The 24,250-nt window shown below is 43.0% G+C and overlaps 1 protein-coding gene across 17 annotated transcripts in view; it reads left to right on the forward strand.

The window, feature by feature from the left end:
* Positions 1-24,250, forward strand: part of OTOF (otoferlin) — a 529,099-nt gene that overhangs the window by 298,722 nt on the left and 206,127 nt on the right. For 2 of the 17 annotated variants that reach the window (XM_077489002.1, XM_077489000.1), the window contains one exon: positions 1,036-1,077. The exons of the other annotated variants lie outside the window; for them this stretch is intronic. In XM_077489002.1, the coding sequence (XP_077345128.1) occupies positions 1,036-1,077 (42 nt within the window). The remainder of the gene's footprint in view (positions 1-1,035; positions 1,078-24,250) is intronic. 17 annotated transcript variants of the gene reach the window in all.

Raw genomic sequence — 24,250 nt, forward strand, 5'->3', positions numbered from 1 at the left:
GTTTCCATCCTATGTTATAGAAATGAAGAGGTGGGTCTTCTGTAGTCCTAAAACTTTTCCTATCCTAGGGTGACAACGCTTATACTCAATATATACAGTACAGTGAATGTTGTCATCTTAGGACAGGAAGTGTGTTACCAGCAGGATCAAAGAAAAAAAAGGCTGAAATCAAAGAGTAACTACCACATCTAAGGACAAGCTATAATATATTAGGTTTCTTGGGTTTAGATATACTTTAAAAAGAATCTTTGGCTATATGCCCTGCCTAAAGCAGACCAGAGTATTCCTGCGGATTACATTTGTCAGCAAGGAAAAACTCTCCTCTATGTGCCTTTCTACAACTGGCTTCACTGGCTTTGACCAGATCATTAACTTCTTGTGCAGTATCAGAGCTTAGTGAAAGAAAGCCTCTTAGCCCATTGGTTGAGCAGTAAAGGAGCAGCAGCACAATGACCCTAACAGCATGTGCATATGTGTATTGCAGAAGAGTCTGATTGGCTGCTACTAAACTTCCTTCCACTCCCACTCTGGGCACTCCTGGGCAGGAAGTGAATATAAAAAAAAATTCAGAGACATATACTACTTGCAGTTGGCATTTTTAATATTTGCGCGATGCTTAGATTTTAAGTTAACCTTTACTTTACCTGTAAAGATGTTGTCATAATTTTTTGCTGTCGTAGTCATCATTTTGATTGTTGCAGTTTTCTATATTTTCTCAATATCCCTGAATCTGAATTTACCAAAATGCTTTTGAAAGAAAGGTTACGTTTGTGTAAATCATGTGAAAGGAAGTTGCAGCCCCATAAAATAGCACTCAAACAAAATTTGCAAAATCTGGCTATTATATCTCGTTTAAAGTTGGGAAAGAATTCTGTTTTTAGCACAGATCCAAACTTACATGGAAAACATTTGCAATTCACTGATTGTTTTAGGTGGCTTCCTGGAGTTCATCCTTAGTTGTATTATTTATCGATATTGTATTTTTGATGCTCTTGCCTTATGTTTTTACATCCTGTCTACACATTCCTTTAACAGTAAGAGTAAAGACAAGAACAAGGCTAAGGATGGCAAAGAGAAGTACGTATTGTGTGTGTTCAGTAGGTCCAGTAGATGAACATCAGTGTTGGACTGGCTTTCGAAACTGCCAGAAAATTCTTCACTTGTTTATGATCAAGACCAAAATGGGCTTTAACAGAGAACTTACCAGTTGACTCCAGCCCTACTAGGGCATCCTTTAGAGGGCCTTGACTCTACCAAGGATATTTTAAGAAGATTCTGATCCAACCAGAAATCCCAGATTGGCCCAAGGAACCCACCAGTAAATTAAAACCTCAACCAAGGTATCTAGTGGGCACTGACCTTACCAGGGATCCTCTCCTTTACCATTAGATACAGACTCTACCAAATATTCCTTCAATATACCCTTGGAGAAATCCCAAATGGGCTGTGACTCTACCAGAGAATCTTTGTCAACCATGAGCCTACAAAACGAACTTACCCATGATACCTAGGGTTGTGACTTGAAGTCCTACCAGAGAACTCTAATAAGCCACGGCCCTTCCAGAGAGACAGCTAATGGGTCCCAATCCTGGCAAAATATACTCCACTGACCCTACCCTGCCTAAGAGTCCCTGAATGGGACCTGACCATACCAGATAAATCCTCCATGTGAACTATCTCTTTCTGAGAGTCCCCCAGCAGGCTCTTACCCTACCAGAGAATCCTACAGGTGGAGAGCTCCTTAGTGAGCCCAGATCCTTACATACTCCATAGCCCTCATGTGATTTGTTTTCAACTAATAGATGTCACCAGTAAGCTATGGGCTCTTTGATGGTTTATTCATATTTTATCACAGCCCCCACCAATGTTCTAGGGTGCCTGAATGACAAGAAAATATTGGTGTTTATAATAAATCAAAAACTTTCCACCAAAGAATCTATAATCGTCTGGTCACATCTGAAGTATAGATAATAGAACCTAGACACACCCCAGCTTCTGTAAGCATAGCAGTATCACAATAAGATAATCAATTATTTAAATTGTAGCTGCAACCAGTTTGAAACCAGTACCAAATATGTTATTCCAAAAGCAATTTGTTTCTGTGGCAAGCCTTTCGTACCCTAGTCCAACACTGATACGTAGATTGCTTTAGAGTTACTTAAGGGAATTTGTCATAAAGCAATATAATTGGTTGAGAGATGCTTCCAAGGAAGGTTGCAATTCTCTAGCTCCTTTTTAGTTTTTGGTGAAGATGGAACTGTTCGGGTTCACTACAATTGGTGTCACTGCCAAAAGACAAACATGAAACACAAGATTCAGAGAACAACAGCTTCCTTAGGAGGCATCTAATGCTACTACTTTAATTCATTGGCAAAGATAAATGATCCCACCACTGCATCCACTATGCAAATTTACCTTTACCAATTGATCTGCTGGTTTATGATTTGCAGAGAAGGAAACCCGGTGAATCATCTATCCCTAAATGTGTTCATCTGTAACTATAACTGTTCCCTTTAAGTAACCTGTGTGAGTTTATTTTTTGAGTGATAATAGTGCAGTGTTTGTTTTGATGTGACTGTCTCTCACTAAATGGGAGAACGTTTTTTACTGGTTTGCTGATCTACAAAATCAAAGAAAAGGATATACCACTTGCATCTCAACTTTTCTGACATAAAGAGTGCCTAGAGCTACACTCTAAAGCAGTGATTCTCAACCAGGGTTCCATGGAACCATGGGGTTCCTCCAGAGGTTGCTAGGGGTTCCTTCAGCATTGGGCAATTCCTGCCTCTCAGATAAGTTCCCACTGACACCATTGATCTTTTTAGCTCTCTGTAAGGAGGTAATTCTTCCCAATGACCACAAGTGTAAGGACCATTCTTTCCACTGACCATCACACTAATATACAGTGGTGTGAAAAAGTGTTTGCCCCCTTCCTCATTTCCTGTTCCTTTGCATGTTTGTCACACTTAAGTGTTTCGGAACATCAAACCAATTTAAACAATAGTCAAGGACAACACAAGTAAACACAAAATGCAATTTGTAAATGAAGGTGTTTATTATTAAAGGTGAAAAAAAATCCAAACCATCATGGCCCTGTGTGAAAAAGTGATTGCCCCCCTTGTTAAAACATACTATAACTGTGGTTGTCCACACCTGAGTTCAATTTCTCTAGCCCCACCCAGGCCTGATTATTGCCACACCTGTTCACAATCAAGGCATCACTTAAATAGGAGCTGCTTGACACAGTAAGGTCCACCAGAAGATCCTTAAAAGCTACACATCATGCTGAGACCCAAAGAAATTCAGGAACAATTGAGAAAGAAAGTAATTGAGATCTATCAGTCTGGAAAGGGTTATAAAGCCATTTCCAAAGCTTTGGGAATCCAGCGAACCACAGTGAGAGCCATTATCCACAAATGGCGAAGACATGGAACAGTGGTGAACCTTCCCAGGAGTGGCCGGCCGCCCAAAATTACCCCAAGAGCGCAGCGACGACTCATCCAAGAGGTCACAAAAGACCCCACAACAACGTCCAAGGAACTGCAGGCCTCACTTGCCTCAGTTAAGGTCAGCGTTCATGCCTCCACCATCAGGAAAAGACTGGGCAAAAATGGCCTGCATGGCAGAGTTCCAAGGAGAAAACCACTGCTGAGCAAAAAGAACATCAAAGCTCGTCTCAATTTCTCCACAACACATCTTGATGATCCCCAAGACTTTTGGGACAACATTCTGTGGACCGATGAGACAAAAGTGGAACTCTTTGGAAGGTGTGTGTCCAAGTATATCTGGCGTAGAAGGAACACTGCATTTCATAAAAAGAACATTATACCAACAGTAAAATATGGTGGTGGTAGTGTGATGGTCTGGGGCTGTTTTGCTGCTTCAGGACCTGGAAGACTTGCCGTGATAAAAGGAACTATGAATTCTGCTGTCTACCAAGAGATCCTGAAGGAGAATGTCCGACCATCTGTTCGTGTACTCAAGCTGAAACGAACTTGGGTTCTGCAGCAGGACAATGATGCTAAACACACCAGCAAGTCCACCACCGAATGGCTGAAGAAAAACAAAATGAAGACTTTGGAGTGGCCTAGCCAAAGTCCTGACCTGAATCCTATTGAGATGTTGTGGTATGACCTTAAAAAGGCCGTTCATGCTCGAAAACCCTCTAATGTAACTGAATTAGGACAATTCTGCAAAGATGAGTGGGCCAAAATTCCTCCAGGACGCTGTAAAAGCCTCATTGCACGTTATCGCAAACGCTTGGTTGCAGTTGTTGCTGCTAAGGGTGGCCCAACCAGTTATTAGGTTTAGGGGGCAATCACTTTTTCACACAGGGCCATGATGGTTTGGATTTTTTTTCACCTTTAATAATAAACACCTTCATTTACAAATTGCATTTTGTGTTTACTTGTGTTGTCCTTGACTATTGTTTAAATTGGTTTGATGTTCCGAAACACTTAAGTGTGACAAACATGCAAAGGAACAGGAAATGAGGGAGGGGGCAAAAACTTTTTCACACCACTGTATCTTGAGTTGTAGATTTCTCATTTTTAGCAGGGGTTCCCTGAGACCAGAGAACTATTTCAAGGGTTCCTCTGTGTTGAAAAGGTTGAGAAAGGCTGCTCTAAAGTGAGCCTGTTTTACATATCCTGGTGGAAATGTAAAATCTGTTCAAATGCCAACTTATATCTGATTGGATTTTGGCTTGGTGAGCTGTTCAGCTTGTTGGACAGTATTTCAAAAGGATAGCCCTCCCCCATTCCACCAGTGGATTGCAGGATTTCCACTTCAGTGTAAACGTGGAAAACATTGGTACATGTGACATCAAGCCAAGCCATTGAAAAGTTCTTTAAAATTGTTCAACAGAGGCTGAACTATTAATATATCTCTATAGCCATTGAACCGTAGAGTTCCTCCTTAGGTTTCTATGGGTTCCTTGAGAAATGCCAGATTAACCTACTACACCAATCATCAATACAAGGAGGCACAACTACACAGATGGCTAAGGTTAGGGGACACCACCATTTTAACTGTCTATGTTACTTTTCTGTTGTTATTATTTTATATTATATTCACTTAATGCCAAGATTATTTCTGAGAATTGTGTTTTATAGAGCAGGAGGGTACAAAAAAAATCATCTGTTCTGGGTTTCAAATATGGTAAATATTCCATATAATTTATAATTATATTTAAAATGTTCTGCAAAGTGAGAAAAGTAATAGACCACAAAAAAAAGTCATTTTTAGCAGAGGCTCCCGAAGTTATGAAAAACATGTTCCTCTTGGCAATAAAAAAAAGTTGAGAAAGGCTGGTATGTATTGTGTATAATGATATACAAATATGGTAAAGATCAGCTTCAAATGGATATAATAATCCTGACCACACAACAGTGCGTGTTTTATTGCTTTCTTCCTACAATTCTTTCACACTAAAGCTGCTTAACAATTGGATTAACCGCACAGGGGCTTTTCCACATCTTACGGATATGGACAATATTCAGCCACCTCATTATTTGATCAGGTTTGGTTGTCTGTCTTGTTGGGTTAGACAGTTCTGAACGGACTGCAGAAATCAGTCTTTGTAGCAGGAGGCCAGACTAAGTGCAAAAGCTCATTTGTGGGCAAAATTAGGGCCGATCCACTAGGTGGCTGCCTCAGGTGGCACTCATGGAGGCATGATGGGGGTGGCACTGACACTGGAATCTATAAACTGGACCCTCCGTTCTCTGTGCAGCTCAGTAACACTGCGTCTGATAAAATCACAGTCTCAGTATCACTATGCTACCCATGTGGCCACTGCATCTGCACACAGGCAGGAGTTGGGGCCGATTCACTTAAGAGACACAGAGACAGTAACAATACACGCTCAGCGTCACTGAGCACAGCTCTGCTGGCCACTGCATATGACTACAGTATGTGACAGATGCAGCGGCCAAGTAGTAGGGAGTTCCTTAGTGAGCCTCAATCCTATCATTGAAACCCCATAGAGGTCTTGTGATATGTTTTCATATAATAGATGTCACCAGTGTGCTGTGGGCTCTTTGATGGTTTATTTATGTTTGATAATCATTGGCAGTGTTCCAGGACCACTCAGGGTGCCTTTCTTAAGGCGTAGGTGATTGTGAACATAATGCTGATAACATACCAATAACTTTCCACCAAAAAGATTGATATGGACAGTGGCTAGAGATATATACTTTAAAGCGAACCCATTTCCCCACATGGGCAGAAACTGTATAGTGCACTTGTGTAGGGGTGGGGTGAACATGGGATACTAGTACTCCTTACAGAGGCCCCATCCCTAAAAGATATGCAACTTGTGTCAAAAAAAGGTAGAACAGGATGGGACTTTAATTGTGCCTCAGAGGAGTGAATACAAATGGAATACAAAACTATAATTATAGAAAAATAAACACATTTCATTGTCTAAAAACCAAATTAAGATACATTAGTCTTTATGATTAGGTATAGTGCACTTATCCTTTCCTGCCGGAAATGGAAAGTCTGCTCATGTGCCAACTTATTTCTCGTTGCCTTTTGGCTTGGTAGCTGATAAGCTTCTTTATGACTCAACCCATTTTGGGATTCCAGTTTCCTGAGGCTGAACTGTTTTTCAATGAAGATATCAGAGCAACTCCACACTTCAGAGCTGCCTAACGTTATTAGTAAAATGGCCTGTTGGAGACTGTTTCAAAGGTACAGTCCCCCGCCATTGAGTTGCGGGATTTCCACTTCAATCTCAATGAGGAAAGCCTCTAATGCTGAAACTTTGGTGCTTCTGCCAAGTAGGCTGAGTAATTGAAAAGCTATTTTACATTGTTCAAAAGAAACTGAACTGATAGTATATATCAGCCTTTCTCCACCAGAGTTCTGTGGAAACCTAATGTTCCTTTTGATGTTATCTGAGGTTCCTTGAACTCTGAGCAATGGTAAATTGATCTCCTATCTACACTGACCATCATGCTAAAAAATGCCATATTGTTTCTTTTTATATTCAAAATGTTCTACAGTGAGCAAAGTAATAGACCACTGTGCTATATGTCATATTATGGGGTTGATTTACTAAAACTGGAGAGTGCAAAATCTGATGCATCTGTGCATGGTAGCCAATCAGCTTCTAATTTTTAGCTTGTTCGGGTCATCTTTGACAAAAAAAAACAAAAAAACTGGAAGCTGACTGTTTTCTATGCAGAGCTACAACAGATTTTTCACTTTGTCAATCAGCTTCTAACTTCTATTCAATTAAGCTTTGACAAACAAAAAAAAAACTGAAGTCTGATTGGTTTCTATGCAGAGCTGCACCAGATTATACACTCTCCAGTTTTAGTAAATCAACTCCTATGTATTCTTATATTTAAAATGTTCTACAATTTTGTGATCGAACAATTAAACCCTGAACTGTAGTCATGATCAATTTTAGCAGGGGCTCCCCAAGATATGACATTTATGTCAAGAGTTTCTCTTGGGGGAAAAAGTTGAGAAAGGCTGGTATGTATTGTGTATAAAGGCATACAGATATTGTAAGAATAGGCTTCAAACGGAGAGTTTATAGCAGTGGTTCCTAACCTTTAATTATCTGATGAAAGCTATAGAGCTCCTATGATATGTCTTCATACATTTATGTAAACCTCATTTAATGTTGCCTTTAAAGTCCTGACTACCTATGGGTATTTATTTTTTCCTAATATATCTGGGATGCTGGCAACGCATTTATGGTTCTCCAGAATGGAGCGTCTTCAAGTAATAGATGTTACCAGTGCTCTGTGAGAGGATGAGCTCACAGTGCCTCTCACTTCTCGTCAGAGGCACTGAGTTTAAGGGACAGCTCGGAGCCTTGGACCAATGGTAAAGCACCATTGGAACAAGCTGTCCAATAAAAATGCTGCAGTGGAGGCTGTCCTCTCACTGCAGTGTCATAGAAGGGGGCATGTGTCTAAAAGACAAATGCTCCCTTTCAGCCCAGTCCTCTTAACTAGAAGTAAAAAGCATAGGTTTATGGGTATAAGATTCACCCATAACCCCAAGTTTTTCTCACACAGTTAAGAGGGACAATCTTCTGTTGCTGGCACTTTTTTAATCAAGCTAAATAATATATTATTATGCTATATGTTATAACATAATAATTTATTATTTATCTATTTGCTGTGAAATTACTGGTTTGAAGTTATAACTTCAAACTTCAGTAATTTGTCCGTTAAGCCACTTGCTTGAGTACAGTTTTTGTAAGTATAGTAAATTACCTTAACCACTTCCTGACCGGCGCACGCCGATGTACGTCGGCAGAATGGCACGGGCAAGCAAATGGGCATACCTGTACGTCCCTTTAAATTTGCCGCCCTGCCATCGCGAGCGCGCTGCCGGCGGCGCGACCGTTTGCCAGTCGGGACCCCTGTGAGTCCGGTCGCGGGTCACGCGGACTCGATCGCCGCGGACATGCCCGCGATCGTCTCACGGGGCGGCTGAACTGGGAGATGCCGTTGTAAACAGCATCTCCCCGTTCTGCCTAGCAACAAGTGACACTGATCTCTGCTTCATGTGATTGCAGAGATCAGTGTTCACTAAAAGAAAGCCCAGCCCCCAACAGTTAGTAACACGCCCCCTAGGAACACTTAACCCCTACACTACCACCCACTGGTTAGCCCCCTCATTTACACAGGAATCACTGCATTTGTATAGCAGTGATTGCTGTATAAATGACAATGGTCCCAAAAATGTGTCAAAAATGTCCGATGTGTCCGCCATAATGTCGCAGTCACAATAAAAATCGCTGATCACCGCCATTACTAGTAAAAAAATAATTATTAATAAAAATGCCACAAAACTTTTTGTAAACGCTATAACTTTTGCGCAAACCAATCAATAATTGCTTATTGCGATTTTTTTACCAAAAATATGTAGAAGAATACGTATCGGCCTAAACTGAGGGAAAAATTATTTTTTTTATATATTTTTGGGGGATATTTATTATAACAAAAAGTAAAAAATAATGCGTTTTTTTCAAAATTGACGCTCTATGTTTGTTTATAGCGCAAAAAATAAAAACCGCAGGGGTGATCAAATACCACCAAAAGAAAGCTCTATTTGTGGGAAAAAAAGAACGTCAATTTTGTTTGGGAGACACGTCGCACGACCGCGCAATTGTCAGTTAAAGCGATGCAGTGCCAAATCGCAAAAAGTGGTCTGGTCTTTGGCCAGCAAAATGGTCCGGGGCTGAAGTGGTTAAAAACAATATATATTAATTAGCATATTACTTACTTATGGTAATTAACCACTTGCCACCCAGCCAAATTCTGACACTTCTCTCCTACGTGTAAAAATCCTTTTTTTTTTTTTTTGATAGAAAATTACTCAGAACTCCCAAAAATTATATGTATTTGTTAACCACTTTCAGACCGGACCAATTTGCTGGTCAAAGACCAGACCACTTTTTGCGATTCGGCACTGCGTTGCTTTAACTGACAATTGCGCGGTCGTGCGACGTGGCTCCCAAACAAAATTGACGTCCTTTTTTTCCCACAAATAGAGCTTTCTTTTGGTGGTATTTGATCACTCCTGCGGTTTTTATTTTTTGCGCTATAAACAAAAATAGAGCGACAAATTTTGAAAAAAACACATTATTTTTTACTTTTTGTTATAATAAATATCCCCCAAAAATATATAAAAAAACATAAGCGATTATTGATTAGTTTGCGCAAAAGTTATAGCGTTTACAAAATAGGGATAGTTTTATAGCATTTTTATTAATAATTTTTTATTAGTTTTTTTTTTACTAGTAATGGCGGCGATCAGCGATTTTTATTGTGACTGCGACATTGTGGGGGACCTATCGGACATTTTTGACACATTTTTGGGACCATTGTCATTTATACAGTAATCACTGCTATATAAATGCAGTGATTCCTGTGTAAATGACACTGGCAGTGAAGCGGTTAACCAGTGGGTGGCAGTGTAGGGGTTAAGTGTTCCTAGGGGCGTGTTACTAACTGTGGGGGGGTTGGGCTTTCATTTAGTGAACACTGATCTCTGCTCCAATCACATGGAGCAGAGATCAGCGTCACTAGTTGCTAGGCAGAATGGAGAAATGTTGTTTACAACGGCACTTCTCCATTCGGCCGCTCCGTGAGATGATCGCGGGGATGCCCGCGGTAAATGAGTCCGCGGGTCCCGCGACCGGACTCACGGGGGTCCCGACCAGCACGGGAGCGCGCCGCCGGCGGCGCGCTCCCGATGGCAGGGCGGCAAATTTAAAGGGACGTACATGTACGCCCATTTGCCTGCCCGTGCCATTCTGTCGACGTACATCGTCGTGCGCTGGTTGGCAAGTGGTTAAGCAGACACTCTAGGGGATAAAATGTTGGTTGTTGGAACTTTTTATGGTACACGGTATTTGAGCAGCAATTTTTCAAACACTTTTTTTTTTGGGGATAAAATAACCAATAATTATTTGGTTTCATGAACATAAAAAAAAAAAACACTAAAGTTTGCCCAATTTGTTTGTATAATGTGAAAGATGATGTTACGCCAAGTAAATAGTACCTAAAATGTCACGCTTTAAAATTGCGCACACTCATGGAATGGCGCCCCACTTCAGTACTTAAAAATCTCCATAAACTTTGCTTTACATTTTTTTACAGGTTACATGTTTAGAGTTAGAGAGGAGGTCTAGTACTAGCATTATTGCTGTGTATCTGGCTCTAAAACTAGCCAGTGCCTCACCTGCCACTGACCTCACCGCACATCACTCTTTTTCAGTACTTCTTTCACTCATTGCAATGCATTTTTGATGTGTTTTACATAAATCTCTATATTCTCTTCAGAGGAACAGAGATTTTGTTTGTAGTTCTGCACCTTAACCACTTCAGCCCCGGAAGGATTTACCCCCTTAATGACCAGGCCATTTTTTGTGATACGGCACTGCGTTAATTTAACTAACAATTGTGCAGTCATGCGACGCTGTCCCAAAAAAAAGATTGATGTCCTTTTTTTTCCTTACAAATAGAGCTTTCTTTTGGTGGTTTGATGGTATTGATCACCTCTGTGGTTCTTATTTTTATTTGCGCTATAAACAAAAAAAGACCAACATGTTTGAAAAAAAACAATATTTTTAACTTTTTGCTATAATACATATCCAATGTAAAAAAAAAAATGTATTCATCAGTTTAGGCCAATATGTATTCTTCTATATATTTTTGGTAAAAAAAACTGCAATAAGCGTATATTGATTGATTTTCGCAAAAGTTATAGTGTCTACAATATTGGGGATAGATTTATGGCATTTACAATTTTTTTTACTAGTAATGGCGGTGATCAGCGATTTTTAGCAGGACTGTGACATTGCTGCGGACAGATCAGACACCTTTGACACTTTGTTGGGACTAGCAATGACATTATTACAGTGATCAGAGCTAAAAGTATGCACTGATCACTGTATAAATGACACTGGCAGGGAACGGGTTAACACTAGGGGGGGGTGATCAAGGGGTTAAGTGTGTCCTAGGGATGTGCTTTCTATCTGTGGGGGGGAGTGTACTGACTGGTAGTACAGAGAGATCGCTGTTCCTGACCACTAGGAACAGGCGATCTCTCTGTACTCCTCTATCAGAATGAGGATCTGGTAAGGGTGGCCAGCAGACATTGTGGCCACTGGACCCGTGCACCGGCTCTCCCGCCATGCAGTGTCTCATGCACGAAACAACGTACCCGTGCCGCCTCATGAGTGCAGCCTATCAGTGCCCATCAGTGGTGCCCCATCAGTGTTCATTAGTGCAGTCTCATCAGCGCACATCAGTGAAGGAGGAAAGTTACCTGTTTGCTAAATTTTATCGGCTTTTATTTGCTTCAGCTCTCCTGCCATGCAGTATCTCGTGCACGAAACTGCGTATCCGTGCACGCCTTGTCAGTGCAGCCTATCGGTGCCCATCAATGGTGCCCCATCAGTGCCCATTAGTGCAGCCTCATCAGCGCACATCAGTGAAGGAGGAAAGTTACCTGTTTGCTAAATTTTATGACAAACTATGAAAAAGTTATTTTTTTAGGTTTTAGATCTTTATTTGTTTATTTTGAAAAAAATAAAAAACCCAGTGGCCTGGGCAGGAAGAGGGTAAAAGTTCCCAGTAGGCAAGTGAGTAAATCACAAGACTAGATGGACAGAAATATAAGTCCTTTGGCAGTTAGAACAGCTCCCATGAATGTATTGTATCTTTAAAACGCACCATGCTAAAATAATAAAACACCTTCTTACGAATATAGCGACCAGTGGGAGATCGAGAAAAGCTACCCAGCTTTTCCTGACAAGTTGAAAGTTTTTAAAATGAGAAAAGTGTCCCCTGGTACATGTCAGTACACAGCCCGGCTTTCACTGGCAGAAAGATGGCGGAGCACACCACACGCTATTCGGCTCGGCAAATGCAATCTATATTTATGAATGGAGCCCCAGAGCACCATTGAGTGAGGGTTTCCCTCCTCCCTGACACTCATGGCTAGGACGATTACAGCGCTGCATGTCTCCATCTCCCACCACTGACTATATTAGAACAAACCACTTTAGAGAAGGATTCTGTAGTATTTTGAAACCCAGTTCTTGACATAGAAATAGATATGCAGATCGGTATACATTGGACTTTTATTCTATTTTCAGTGTCATCTCCACTTTCCTGTTGCAGCACTTGCACAGGATGTCTGAATATGACTATGCAGTCCAATCCGCTCTATACGCTCACTACGCAAGCTGCGTAGTGCCCCGCCGCTGTGGGGGGCCCCCCAAGACCCACCATCCCACCCTGCAGGGGCGGACTGGGCCGGGGGGCAGGGTGGAAACTTCCCCCCAGGCTGCCTACATTACCTTTTAAAATGGCTGCGGGCTACAGCACTGGCTGTCTGTTATTTTATTTTTATTTTTTTGCTAGATGTGGGCCGTGGCGCTGGCTGTCTGTTATTTTTTATCTTTTTTGCTAAATGTCGGCCGCGACGCTGAATGTCTGTTAATTTTTTTATTTTTTTTGTCGGCCGCAGCCGCCGCCGATTGGATAGCTGGCTGCTGCTGCGCAGGCTGCGCTGCATTGTGGGAGCTTATCAGCGCAGCAAACTACAACTCCCACCTCCCAGGAGTCTCAGAGGCAGGTCACGTGGCACGTCAGAGGGTTGGTACCAGCGGCGTCAAGAACGTCCCATCCCATGTGACTTGCTGAGCTTGTGGGCTGGGGCTGGACGCTGGCTGCAGAGAAGAGAAGAGACTTGACATAACAGGACAGAATCATCACCCCCTGAAGAGAATGACCTGGCTCTCCACTGAAACACACAGCCCTCCCCAGATTGAAGTAAGGTGTTCTGATAAAACGTATTTACTGTATCCCCTTCAGTAGTAAATTTAGGAAATTATGCATAGCAACAATTTTAAAGTTTGGCAGTGGCGGCTCAAGGGCAATCAACCAACCCCCCTCCCCCACCTATGAGTACTGATCAGGTTGCATTGATGGGCACTGTCTGCACTGGTGAGGCTGCATTAAGGGCACTAATCGAGCTGCGTTGATAGGCACTGATGAGGCTGCATTGATGAGCACTGATCAGGCTGCACTGATGGGCACTGTCTGAACTGATCAGGCTGCACTGATGGGCACTGATCAGGCTGCACTGATGCCTGGGTGCTCTCTGCACTGGTGAGGCTGCACTGATGGGAACTCTCTGCACTGGTGAGGCTGCACTGATGGGCACTGTCTGCACTGGTGAGGCTGCATGGATGGGCACTGATCAGGCTGCACAGATGGGCACTGATCAGGCTGCATTGGTGAGGCTGAACTGATGGGAAAGTGTAAGTGGAGGCTCTCTGGGGACCCTGATGTAATATATATATTGTTGTACTTATTCTTTGACTGTTTTGTTTAACCACTTTCAGACCAATTTGCTGGTCAAAGACCAGACCACTTTTTGCGATTCGGCACTGCGTCGCTTTAACTGACAATTGCGCGGTCGTGCGACGTGGCTCCCAAACAAAATTAACGTCCTTTTTTTCCCACAAATAGAGCTTTCTTTTGGTGGTATTTGATCACCCCTGCGGTTTTTATTTTTTGCGCTATAAACAAAAATAGAGCGATAATTTTGAAAAAAACGCATTATTTTTTACTTTTTGTAATAATAAATATCCCCCAAAAATATATAAAAAAACATTTTTTTCCCTCAGTTTAGGCTGATACGTATTCTTCTACATATTTTTGGTAAAAAAATCGCAATAAGCGATTATTGATTGGTTTGCGCAAAAGTTATAGCGTTTACAAAATAGGGATAGTTTTATAGCATTTTTATTAATAATTTTTTATTATTTTTTTTTTTACTAGTAATGGCGGCGATCTTCGATTTTTATTGTGACTGCGACATTGTGGGGGACCCATCGGACATTTTTGACACATTTTTGGGACCATTGTCATTTATACAGTAATCACTGCTATATAAATGCAGTGATTCCTGTGTAAATGACACTGGCAGTGAAAGGGTTAACCAGTGGGTGGCAGTGTAGGGGTTAAGTGTTCCTAGGGGTGTGTTACTAACTGTGGGGGGGTTGGGCTTTCATTTAGTGTACACTGATCTCTGCTCCAATCACATGGAGCAGAGATCAGCGTCACTAGTTGCTAGGCAGAATGGAAAAATGTTGTTTATACAGCATTTCCTCCATTCGGCCGCTCCGTGAGACGATCGCGGGGATGCCCGCGGCGATCGAGTCCGCGGGTCCCGCGACCGGACTCACGGGGGTCCCGACCAGCGCGGGAGCGCGCCGCCGGCGGCGCGCTCCCGATGGCATGGCGGCAACGAATATTGGACGTACATGTACGCCAATATGCCTGCCCGTGCCATTCTGTCGACGTACATCGTCGTGCGCTGGTCGGGAAGTGGTTAAAGGAGGAAGGATTGTATTGGGAGCACTGAAGTGTCAGGTATGACTATGTGGCAATGGTAAATGGTTTACATAGCTCACGGCATCGCGGGTCAGGAAGAGGGCCCCTTAGCAGAATTTTGCTTAGAGCCCCAGGTAGGTCAGGATCGGCACTACCAATAATCATCAAAGTTAGTGCACTCAGTAATCTGCACTCAGAAACAGACCTGGTCCGCCAATGCCCCTCCCCTCTCTGCAATACAAGTCTGTGTGAGGACACTTGGGGGGTGTGGCAGTTACTCAGCTCTGCCACTACAGAACATTGCACTGTGAGGTCAGGAAGCAGCATTTTTACTGAGAGAAAAAAAGGTGTTTAAAGGCAAATCCAAGCAAGAATAGGCCTCAGATGATAATGTAGGGGTACAAGGCAATATAGAGAAAGAAAAAGGTTTGAAACTTTACCTGGGGTTTAAATGCCTGGTGACCATAGGAATGCACACGCTATTCCAGAAGAAATTGCAACTACATATCCAATGACTGAAGCAGACCTTGAGTAATTTTTTCATCTTTCCATATATTAAATCCTCTGCCCTTGTTTTAACTTTGGATAGTAAAACATTTTTTTTCTGCCAGTAAATACCTTATACAGTCCACTTCCTGTTTAACAGGGGCATGTAATTACAATTTGTGATATAATATTTTAATGCAGGGCCCATTCCTGTGGCCAACAAGCGTATCTGTGAGGGGTTACAGTGTTGTGGCACTACCACCACCACCCAAGGCCCAATTTTTCTGCCCCTGTTTAACAGGGGCATGCAATTACAATTTTTGATATGATATTTCATAGCAGGGCCCGTTCCTGTGCTCACCAAGAGTAACTGTCAGGGCTTACAGTGTTCTGGTACCACCAACACCTAAGGCCCAATTTTCTGCAGAGTATATAGGGCAGGCCATATAGTATATATACTGCTGTTTAGAGTGTATAGTGCCTGAGGGACCCCCCATGCCATTTTTTTTAAAGATTTGGGTGCAGGGTTCCCCTTAATATCCATACCAGACCAAAAGGGCCTGGTAATGGACTGGGGGGAACCCATGCCATTTTTTCTCAATGATTTTCATTTATATTGCTGGGACCCGACATTACAGCCGCAAGCAGTTTTTAATGACTTTTTTTCTTTTAGAAATGTCACTTTGCTGTGGTATTGTACAGGCATACTATAGACAGCCCCCAGGCATACTCAAATGGTATTGCTGTGGTATTGTACAGGCATACTATAGACACCCCCAGGCATGATATTTAAAGGAATATTTCATTTTTATTGTTTCACTTTAAGCATTATTAAAATCACTGCTCCTGGAAAAACTGCTATTTGTAAAACTTTTTTTTGCATTGATACATGTCCCCTGGGGGCAAGACCCAGGCCCCCAAACACTTTTTAGGGCAATAACTTGCATATAAGCCTTTAAAATTAGCACTTTTGATTTTTCACATTTGTGTCCCACTATAGTGCATTTTCAAAAAAATGTTTGCCTGTTCGCATGTTTTGCTGCAAACCGAACTGGGGGGGGGGGGGGGGGGGGTTGTTCAGCTCATCCCTACTGTTAGATTTAAGTGACCATTATTTTTACATTTAGTTGTGGAAATGCTCATCAACCCTAGTGCTTTGTAAATGCAGTTGCACATGCTTACTTACACTTCTCTACATTCCTCCATCATTCCATTGTTTAGCCACCTGGAATGAAGAGTGTTAGACCTGTATAAGCTTCAAGTTATGACTTCAAACTTAGACAAGGCTGAGATCTTTCTCCCCACACCTCATATGAAAGCACTGGGTGCCTAGGTGCTGTCACATGTGAGAAGGGGCTGTAGTTACCTGATACCTGATTCCCATACAGGAAAGTACTCAAAATCTTCCTTCACACTTGCCCATTCCCTGAAAAGCAGTCACTATCGGGCTTTCAAAAGGTCATCTTGCCACCTCCGGGATGCATTTTTTTGCACCCTGCCAATATTCAATGGACTAATTTTCCGCAACCGCAAACCAAGCATTTGGCTGAGATTTGTGGCACACTTGTGGAACACTTGTCAGACAAGTGGTGCTCTCTGTTAACTCAACATGCCATGTTAAATTTGCTGCGACCACAACACAAATCATTGTGGCTAAGGCATGAAAACTGCCTTTTCTGGCTGTATTGTAGGCTTAAGGTCAATGGGGTGATACAACTGCAGTGATAGTGAAAGGAATATTGCTCTATTGGTTGTTCATTGGGAGGAATAGCCCCCCATCTATAGTGTCATTTGAAGGAATAGTGCCCCATTGCTGATATCAGTGGGAGCAATATGGCCCTATTGTTGATGTCATTGAAAGAATTAGTTCCCCAATGCCGGTATCATTGGAAGGAATAGTGCTCCATTGCTGATATCATTGGAATGGATAGTGCCCCATTGCTGGTATCATTGGAAGGAATCCTGATCCCATCGCTGGTATCATTGAAAGGAATAGTGCCCCATTGTTAATATCATTGGAAGAAATAGTGCCCCAACTTTGATGCCATTGGAAGGAATAGTGCCCCATTGCTAGTATCATTGGCAGGAATAGTGCCCCATTGCTGGTATCATTGGAAGGAATAGTGACCCAACTTTGATGTTATTGGAAGGAATAGTGCCCCATCCTTGATGTCATTGGAAGGAATAATGCCCCCTCCTTGATGTCATTGAAAGGAATAGTGCCCCATGCTAGATGTCATTGGAAGGAATATGTGCCCCAATTTAAGTTTTTTATACACATGTTTACATGAGTATAACATTAATATTACAATTGTGCTTTTATGGTAACATGGGGCGTAACATAGGCAGGCTAATTTGTTATCAGGACTAGAAAGAATGTGAATACGTAATCAAAACTTTATTAATGCCATGTGCACCGTGAGTGCAATGTGCAATACATAAGCAAAGCATACAACATGGAATACAGTTGTAGCGCCGGCTCCTGAAGCGTATGCGCTATTTATTTTTTTCAATTTAAGGTTACACCTGAACTGCAGTTTGGTTTGGGTAAAATTGTTTAAATTTGGACCTCAGCATCAGTCTGACTGGACTATGGGATGTTCAGCCTGGCCACAGGGGCCACAGTTTCTTCTGGCAGGCATGGAACTACGGTCTGGTTGGGTGCGTTAAGATTACTCTCTCTCGGAGCCCGCCCAGTGGGAGTGGCACTCTTGCTGTGCTTTCTGGGAGAGGGTACTTAAGATGCGCCTGTCACGTGATTCAGGGTTCCGGTCCAGAAGGATGTGCTGACTTCATGGTCCTGGTCCTCCTGGCCAGCCCCCAGGAAGGCTATGGCCTGGGGTGCGGATCCACCCGACTTGTTGTCTTGGGGCTGGCTAGGCCGAGGTAAGGAAACTAAAGGAGGATTTTGAGTTGTTTTGGGTGCCGTCTCTGGTTTGGGAGAGATCCAGTAGCTTCATAGCATTCCAGGGGAGGACTCTTCAGAAGAAGACCACGTACGGGTTGGTTTCTTAGCAAGAGCCTGGAAGGGCTGAAGTACTGAAGTGAATCCGGTCTCGTGGATATGGTCAAGCTGGCTGAAAGATCCAGGTATCACACGAGTGTTCTACCAGCTTAGTTTTCCTACATGTTCTACAACAACGTCTGTGGCAGAGACTTATTCTTGTATGTTCTACGACAATGTCTGTGGCAGAGACTTGTTCCTGAGTTGAGCACCTTGTTGGCTGCTAGGCCTTGTGAGAGAGGGTCTGTCCAACCTGAGTGAACATCCAGTTGTGAATGGCTATTCTCTGGATGCAGTCAAAGTAAGCAAGTCCTTAATTTTTTGACTTTGACAATAAGAGTACCTGAACTTTCTTCCTGATCCTCTGATCCCAATTTAAGAGACTGGTCGTTGTCTACGTTTTGCAAATAAAAATCCCTTTATGCGGATTCTGTCGTCAGTCTCTCAACTTACTAGGCCATCTACCACGGGAACCCCAAGACACAAATCAAGGCAGAGAAGGTAACGGTAAGCCCAATTTAAATCAGCAGTGGGTTAGTGTTACACAGTTCTATACAGAGTTTACAATTTCTTTCATAGTTGGTGTCAGTTGGAGGAATAATTTGCCCCATCGTTGGTGTCAGTGGGAGGAGCAGTGAGGCAAGCTAAGGGCCACATCCCAGCAGGCCACAATTTGGAGTCCTTGTACCACACCAACAAGCAAGTGAAAGTTTGTGGTTGATTCAGAGTTTTGCAATTTGTAGACAGATGGTTCTAATCACAAGCTAACGTGGGAAGTGAGTATAATATTGACAGTTCAAAACCAGCAACGTACGACTGTGAACAACTATTTACATTTATTGTGGGCTAAATTCAGAAAAGCAGAAAAAAAAACAATTAATATGCCGCTTGTCTTGAATGTTAAAAGGTGCTGTGTGGGAAAAATGCATTAGGATTTAAGTAAAAAGTAGAGCTGAGTTTCAATAAAGAATAGGGATGGGTTATATAAAGAGCTTTATTTTTATTGCAATTTCAGAGAAAATCAGGAGATTCTGGACCTGTTCTAGTCTAAAAATCAACCCCTGGTTAGACTTATTATTTAGCATTTTTTCACAAAAAAAAAAAAAATGTGTGGAAAAAAAAATCTAAAGTGCCTGTACATAAAATAATCAAATATGCAAATAAGGAACCAAACCACAAATAAAATACAAAAAAAAAATGAAATAACCTATGCTATTTTACAGAGACCCTATTGTCAGATTATTCATTTCAAGAGCAATCTTCCATTAAGATTATATGTCTATTTTATATACACTATAATGTCAAAAGTATTGGGATGCATGCCTTTACATGCACATGAACTTTAATGGAATTCCATTCTTAGCCTGTAGGGTCCAATCAGGGGCGGACTGACCATGCCCCCGGGCTACTAGGGGGCCCCATCAGGGTTGCCAGCCTCAGTAAAACCAGGGACAGTATGTAAAAATCTGTGTTTTTTTTTACATGTGTCTCTGAAATATCCCTTACCGACATCCTTTTGGTCTAAAAAGCCTGAGATTATAACTGCCCCACCTCTCCAGTACCTTCTCAGCCAATAGAAAGATGTGTGTGTATATTGTGTGTACATGTATGTGTATACTGTGTGACTGTATACTGTGTGTGTGTGTATACTGTGTGGCCCCATAGTCTCCTATTGCGCGGGGGGCCCCATGAGTTGTCACTCCGCCCCTGGGTTCAATATTGAGTTGGCCCACCCTTTGCAGCTATAACAGCTTCACCTCTTCTGAAAATGCTCTCTTAGGAGTGTAAAATACACTTAGGAGTGTATCTATGGGAATATTTGACCATTCTTCCAGAAGCACACTTGTGGGGTCAGGCACTGATGTTGGACAAGATGACCTGGCCCGCAGTCTGCACTCTAATTCATACCAAAGGTATTCTATCAGGCAGGCCAGCCAAGTTCCTCCACCCCAAACTCGCTCATCCATGTCTTTATGGACCTTACTTTGTACACTGGTTCAAATCATCATTTGGTTTTAGGGAGGATTATGGTGTGGGGTTGTTTTTCAGTGGTTGGGCTTGTACCCTTAGTTCCAGTGAAGGGAACCGTTAAGGTGTCAGCATACCAAGACATTTTGGACAATTTCATGCTCCCAACTTTGTGGGAACAATTTGGGCATGGTCCCTTCCTGTTCTTACATGACTGCGCATCAGTGTACAAAGCAATCTTTGGGATGAATTGGAGCCGAGACTGCGAGCCAGGCCTTCTCATCCAACATCCGTGCCTGACCTCACAAATGGAAGAATAGTCAAGCATTCACATAGACACACTGCTAAAACTTGTGGACACCCTTCCCAGAACAGTTGAAGCTGTTATAGCTGCAAAGGGTGGGCTGACTCAATATTGAACCCTACGGACTAAGACTGGGATGCCATTAAAGTTCATGTGCATGTAAAGGCAGGTGTCACAATACTTTTGACAATATAGTGTATTTTATGCTTACTATTTACCTGTAACATTCTCCCTTGTGTAGACATCCACAAACCCTGAGATGGCTGCTAGGTGCCACCATCTGGAATGTGATGTCAGCAGCTCCAGCAGATTCAGAGCTGTCATTCACTGTCATTATGTGATATGAGGATAAGTTAAAACAAAAATGTTAAAGAATTCAAAATTACAATAAATTAATGAAATAAAAATGTTAAAGTCCCCCACCCCCACACATATGCATATATGAATGCAAACACATGCACTTGGGGCATATACGGTATACTTACTTGGGACAAGTATAAAAGTGCAGATTTTGCCCCACATATTAGGCATCATAGCACACAGAGTTAGACGAATAATTGTCATTATGCCCTCCTCCTGCCCTCCTCTTATGTTTTTGGCACCTTTGTGGGAGGTAGGGGGGGTCCTTATCATGGAGTACTTTGACAGGTATACACTCCCACCTCTGGCGATCCACCGGTAGCTTTCATCCCTCCACCCCCACTCGCAAACTTCTGGGACATGTCACAGGTCACAGAAGGCTGTGGGACCATTCACAAAGCATAGTGGGCATGCTGGCGCTGGGGACCCGAAGAACCTGTTTGGGTGAGCATGGCGATGGACAACTGGACAGGTGAGTGTCCAGTTTATTAAAAGTCAGCAGCTAGACTTTCAATTTTCTTTCAAACAAGGCAAAGAACCACTTTAACTTCAAACTGATAACCTGTAAAGGTTTTTAACCACTTCAATACCGGGCACTTAAACACCTTCCTGCCCAGACCAATTTTGAGCTTTCAGCGCTGTCGCACTTTGAATGACAATTGTGCGGTCATACTACACTGTACCCAAATGAAATTTTTATCATTTTTTTCCCACAAATAGAGCTTTCTTTTGGTGCTATTTGATCACCTCTACGGTTTTTATTTTTTGCACTACAAATAAAAAAATACCGAAAATTTTGAAAAAAACATTTTTTTTGTTTCAGTTTCAAAACTTTGTAAATAAGTACGTTTTCTCCTTCACTGATGGGCACTGATGGGGCTACACTGATGGGCACTGATAAGGCGGCACTGATGGGCACCAATGATGTGGCACCAATGAAGTGGCACTGATGAGGTGGCATTGATGGACACAGATATGTGGCACTGATAGGTGGCACCGATGGGCACTGATGGGTGGCACTGATGGGCAACACGGATGGGCACTGATATGTGGCACAAATTGGCACTGATAGCTGGCACGGATTGGCATGGATGGGCATGGATAGGCGGCACAGATGGGCATGGATAGGCGGCACAGATGGGCATGGGTGGGCACTGATAGGTGGCATGGATGGGCACTGATAGGCGGCACAGGTGGGCACTGATAGGAGGCACAGGTGGGCACTCATAGGCGGCACAGGTGGGCACTCATAGGCGGCATTGTATTGTTATACTGTACTAATGGATGCCAATTAGTGCCAAACAATAATGCATGCCAATCAGCGATGCCCATTGTGGGCACTGATTGGCATCCATTATGGGCACTGATTGGCATCCATTGTGGCACTGACTGGCATCCCTGGTGGTCTAGGGAGGATTACCTTTTGCTGGGCATCCCTGGTGGTCTGGTGGCGTCCCTGGTGGTCCAGTGTGGGCATCCTAGGGGGGGCTGTGCTGATAATCGATCAGCACAGACCCCCCCTGTCAGAGGAGCAGCCGACCGGCTCTCCTCTACTCGCGTCTGACAGACGCGAGTGAGGAAAAGCCGATCACCGGCTCTTCCTATTGACACTGTGATCAGCCGTGATTGGACAGGGCTGATCACGTGGTAAAGAGTCTCCGTCGGAGACTCTTTACCGAGATCGTAGTTGCCGGGTGTCAGACTGACACCCCGCAACAATGATCGCTGCGATGCGCGCCCCCGGGGGCGCGCAGCGGCTCATAATCCTGATCACGTCATATGACGTCCGATCAGGATTATGCAACCACTTTGCCACCGTCAATTGCCTATAGGGCGGGCAGCAAGTGGTTAAAGCATCTCCTGTTAACAATGTGGGTACAGTAGTTTGTTGCTGTTTCACAGAGGCATGCAACTATTTAAGCAATCTCATCTTTTATATTGTACCAAAAAATTGGGTATTATATTGTGTTTGTATGTGCTAAAATGAACTTGAGTGTATTATTTTACTGAAAATTTGGGTTTTATAAACATGTGCCCAGATTTCATGTGATGTAAAAAACTGGAACTACCCCCATCTTATTCTTCAGGGTCTCTGCTTTCAGAAAATATTTATTTTTGGGGGTTTGAACTAATCTTCAGGACTAAAATGTGAAGACGGTTAATGTTGCCAGCCTTTGGTATCACCTTTTCCTCCAAGTCGTCTCATTCCACATAGATATTTACTGTGTGGCTGCTGGGAGCCACAAAACCTCAACTTCGAATGTCTAATCCACAGAAGAATCTGCATTGATTCCTATGAAAAGTCTGTCTATTATTTGACCCAGTGGTGGAGGGACTTTTCCACAGAAATAAATTAAGTTTCTTCCCCATGTGTGAGGATAAAGAAACCCAAGTGGGAAATTGTTGATGTATAGGCTTTGGCCGCGTACACACGAGCGGACTGTATGGCCTACTTAGTCCGTCATACAATCCGACGGACAGTCCGTCATACTTTCGAATGAAAGGACTTGACCACACACGGATGCACAAACAGTCCGTCGAAAGCTTGCCCGATGACGTGTACAGCACGTACGACGGGACTAGAAATAGGAAGTCCAATACACAGCAATGCACCCTTCCGCCGTGTAAATCCTTTCTGAGCATGCGCCATTCTTAGTCCATCGAACTAGCCTACTGACAAGCGGATTGTCCGCTGAAACCAAAGTATGACGGACAGAATTTCGAAAAAATCCGAAATACTTAGTACGCCAGACTGCACGCTGAAAAAGTCCGCTGAAGCCCACACACGAGCGGACTGTCCGCTGAAATGTGTTTCGACAGACTAAGTAGGCCATACAGTCCGCCCGTGTGTATGCGGCCTTATGCCGCGTACACACGAGCGGACTGTATGGCCTACTTAGTCCGTCATACAATCCGACGGACAGCCCGTCATACTTTCCACTGAATGGACTTGACCACACACGGATACACGAACAGTCCCTCGAAAGCTTGCGCGATGACGTGTACAGCACGTACGACGGGACTAGAAATAGGAAGTCCAATACACAGCAAAGCACCCTTCCGCCGTGTAAATCCTTTCTGGGCATGCGCCATTCTTAGTCCATCCAACTAGCACACTGACGACCGTCCGCTGAAACCAAAGTATGACGGACAGAATTACGGAAATTCCGAAATACTTAGTATGCCAGACTGCACGCTGAAAAAGTCCGCTGAAGCCCACACATGAGCGGACTGTCCGCTGAA

This window comes from Lithobates pipiens, unplaced genomic scaffold (genome assembly GCF_037356315.1).
Source record: "Lithobates pipiens isolate NorthernLeopardFrog02 unplaced genomic scaffold, aLitPip1_a1.2 Scaffold_18, whole genome shotgun sequence".
Taxonomy (NCBI): domain Eukaryota; kingdom Metazoa; phylum Chordata; class Amphibia; order Anura; family Ranidae; genus Lithobates; species Lithobates pipiens.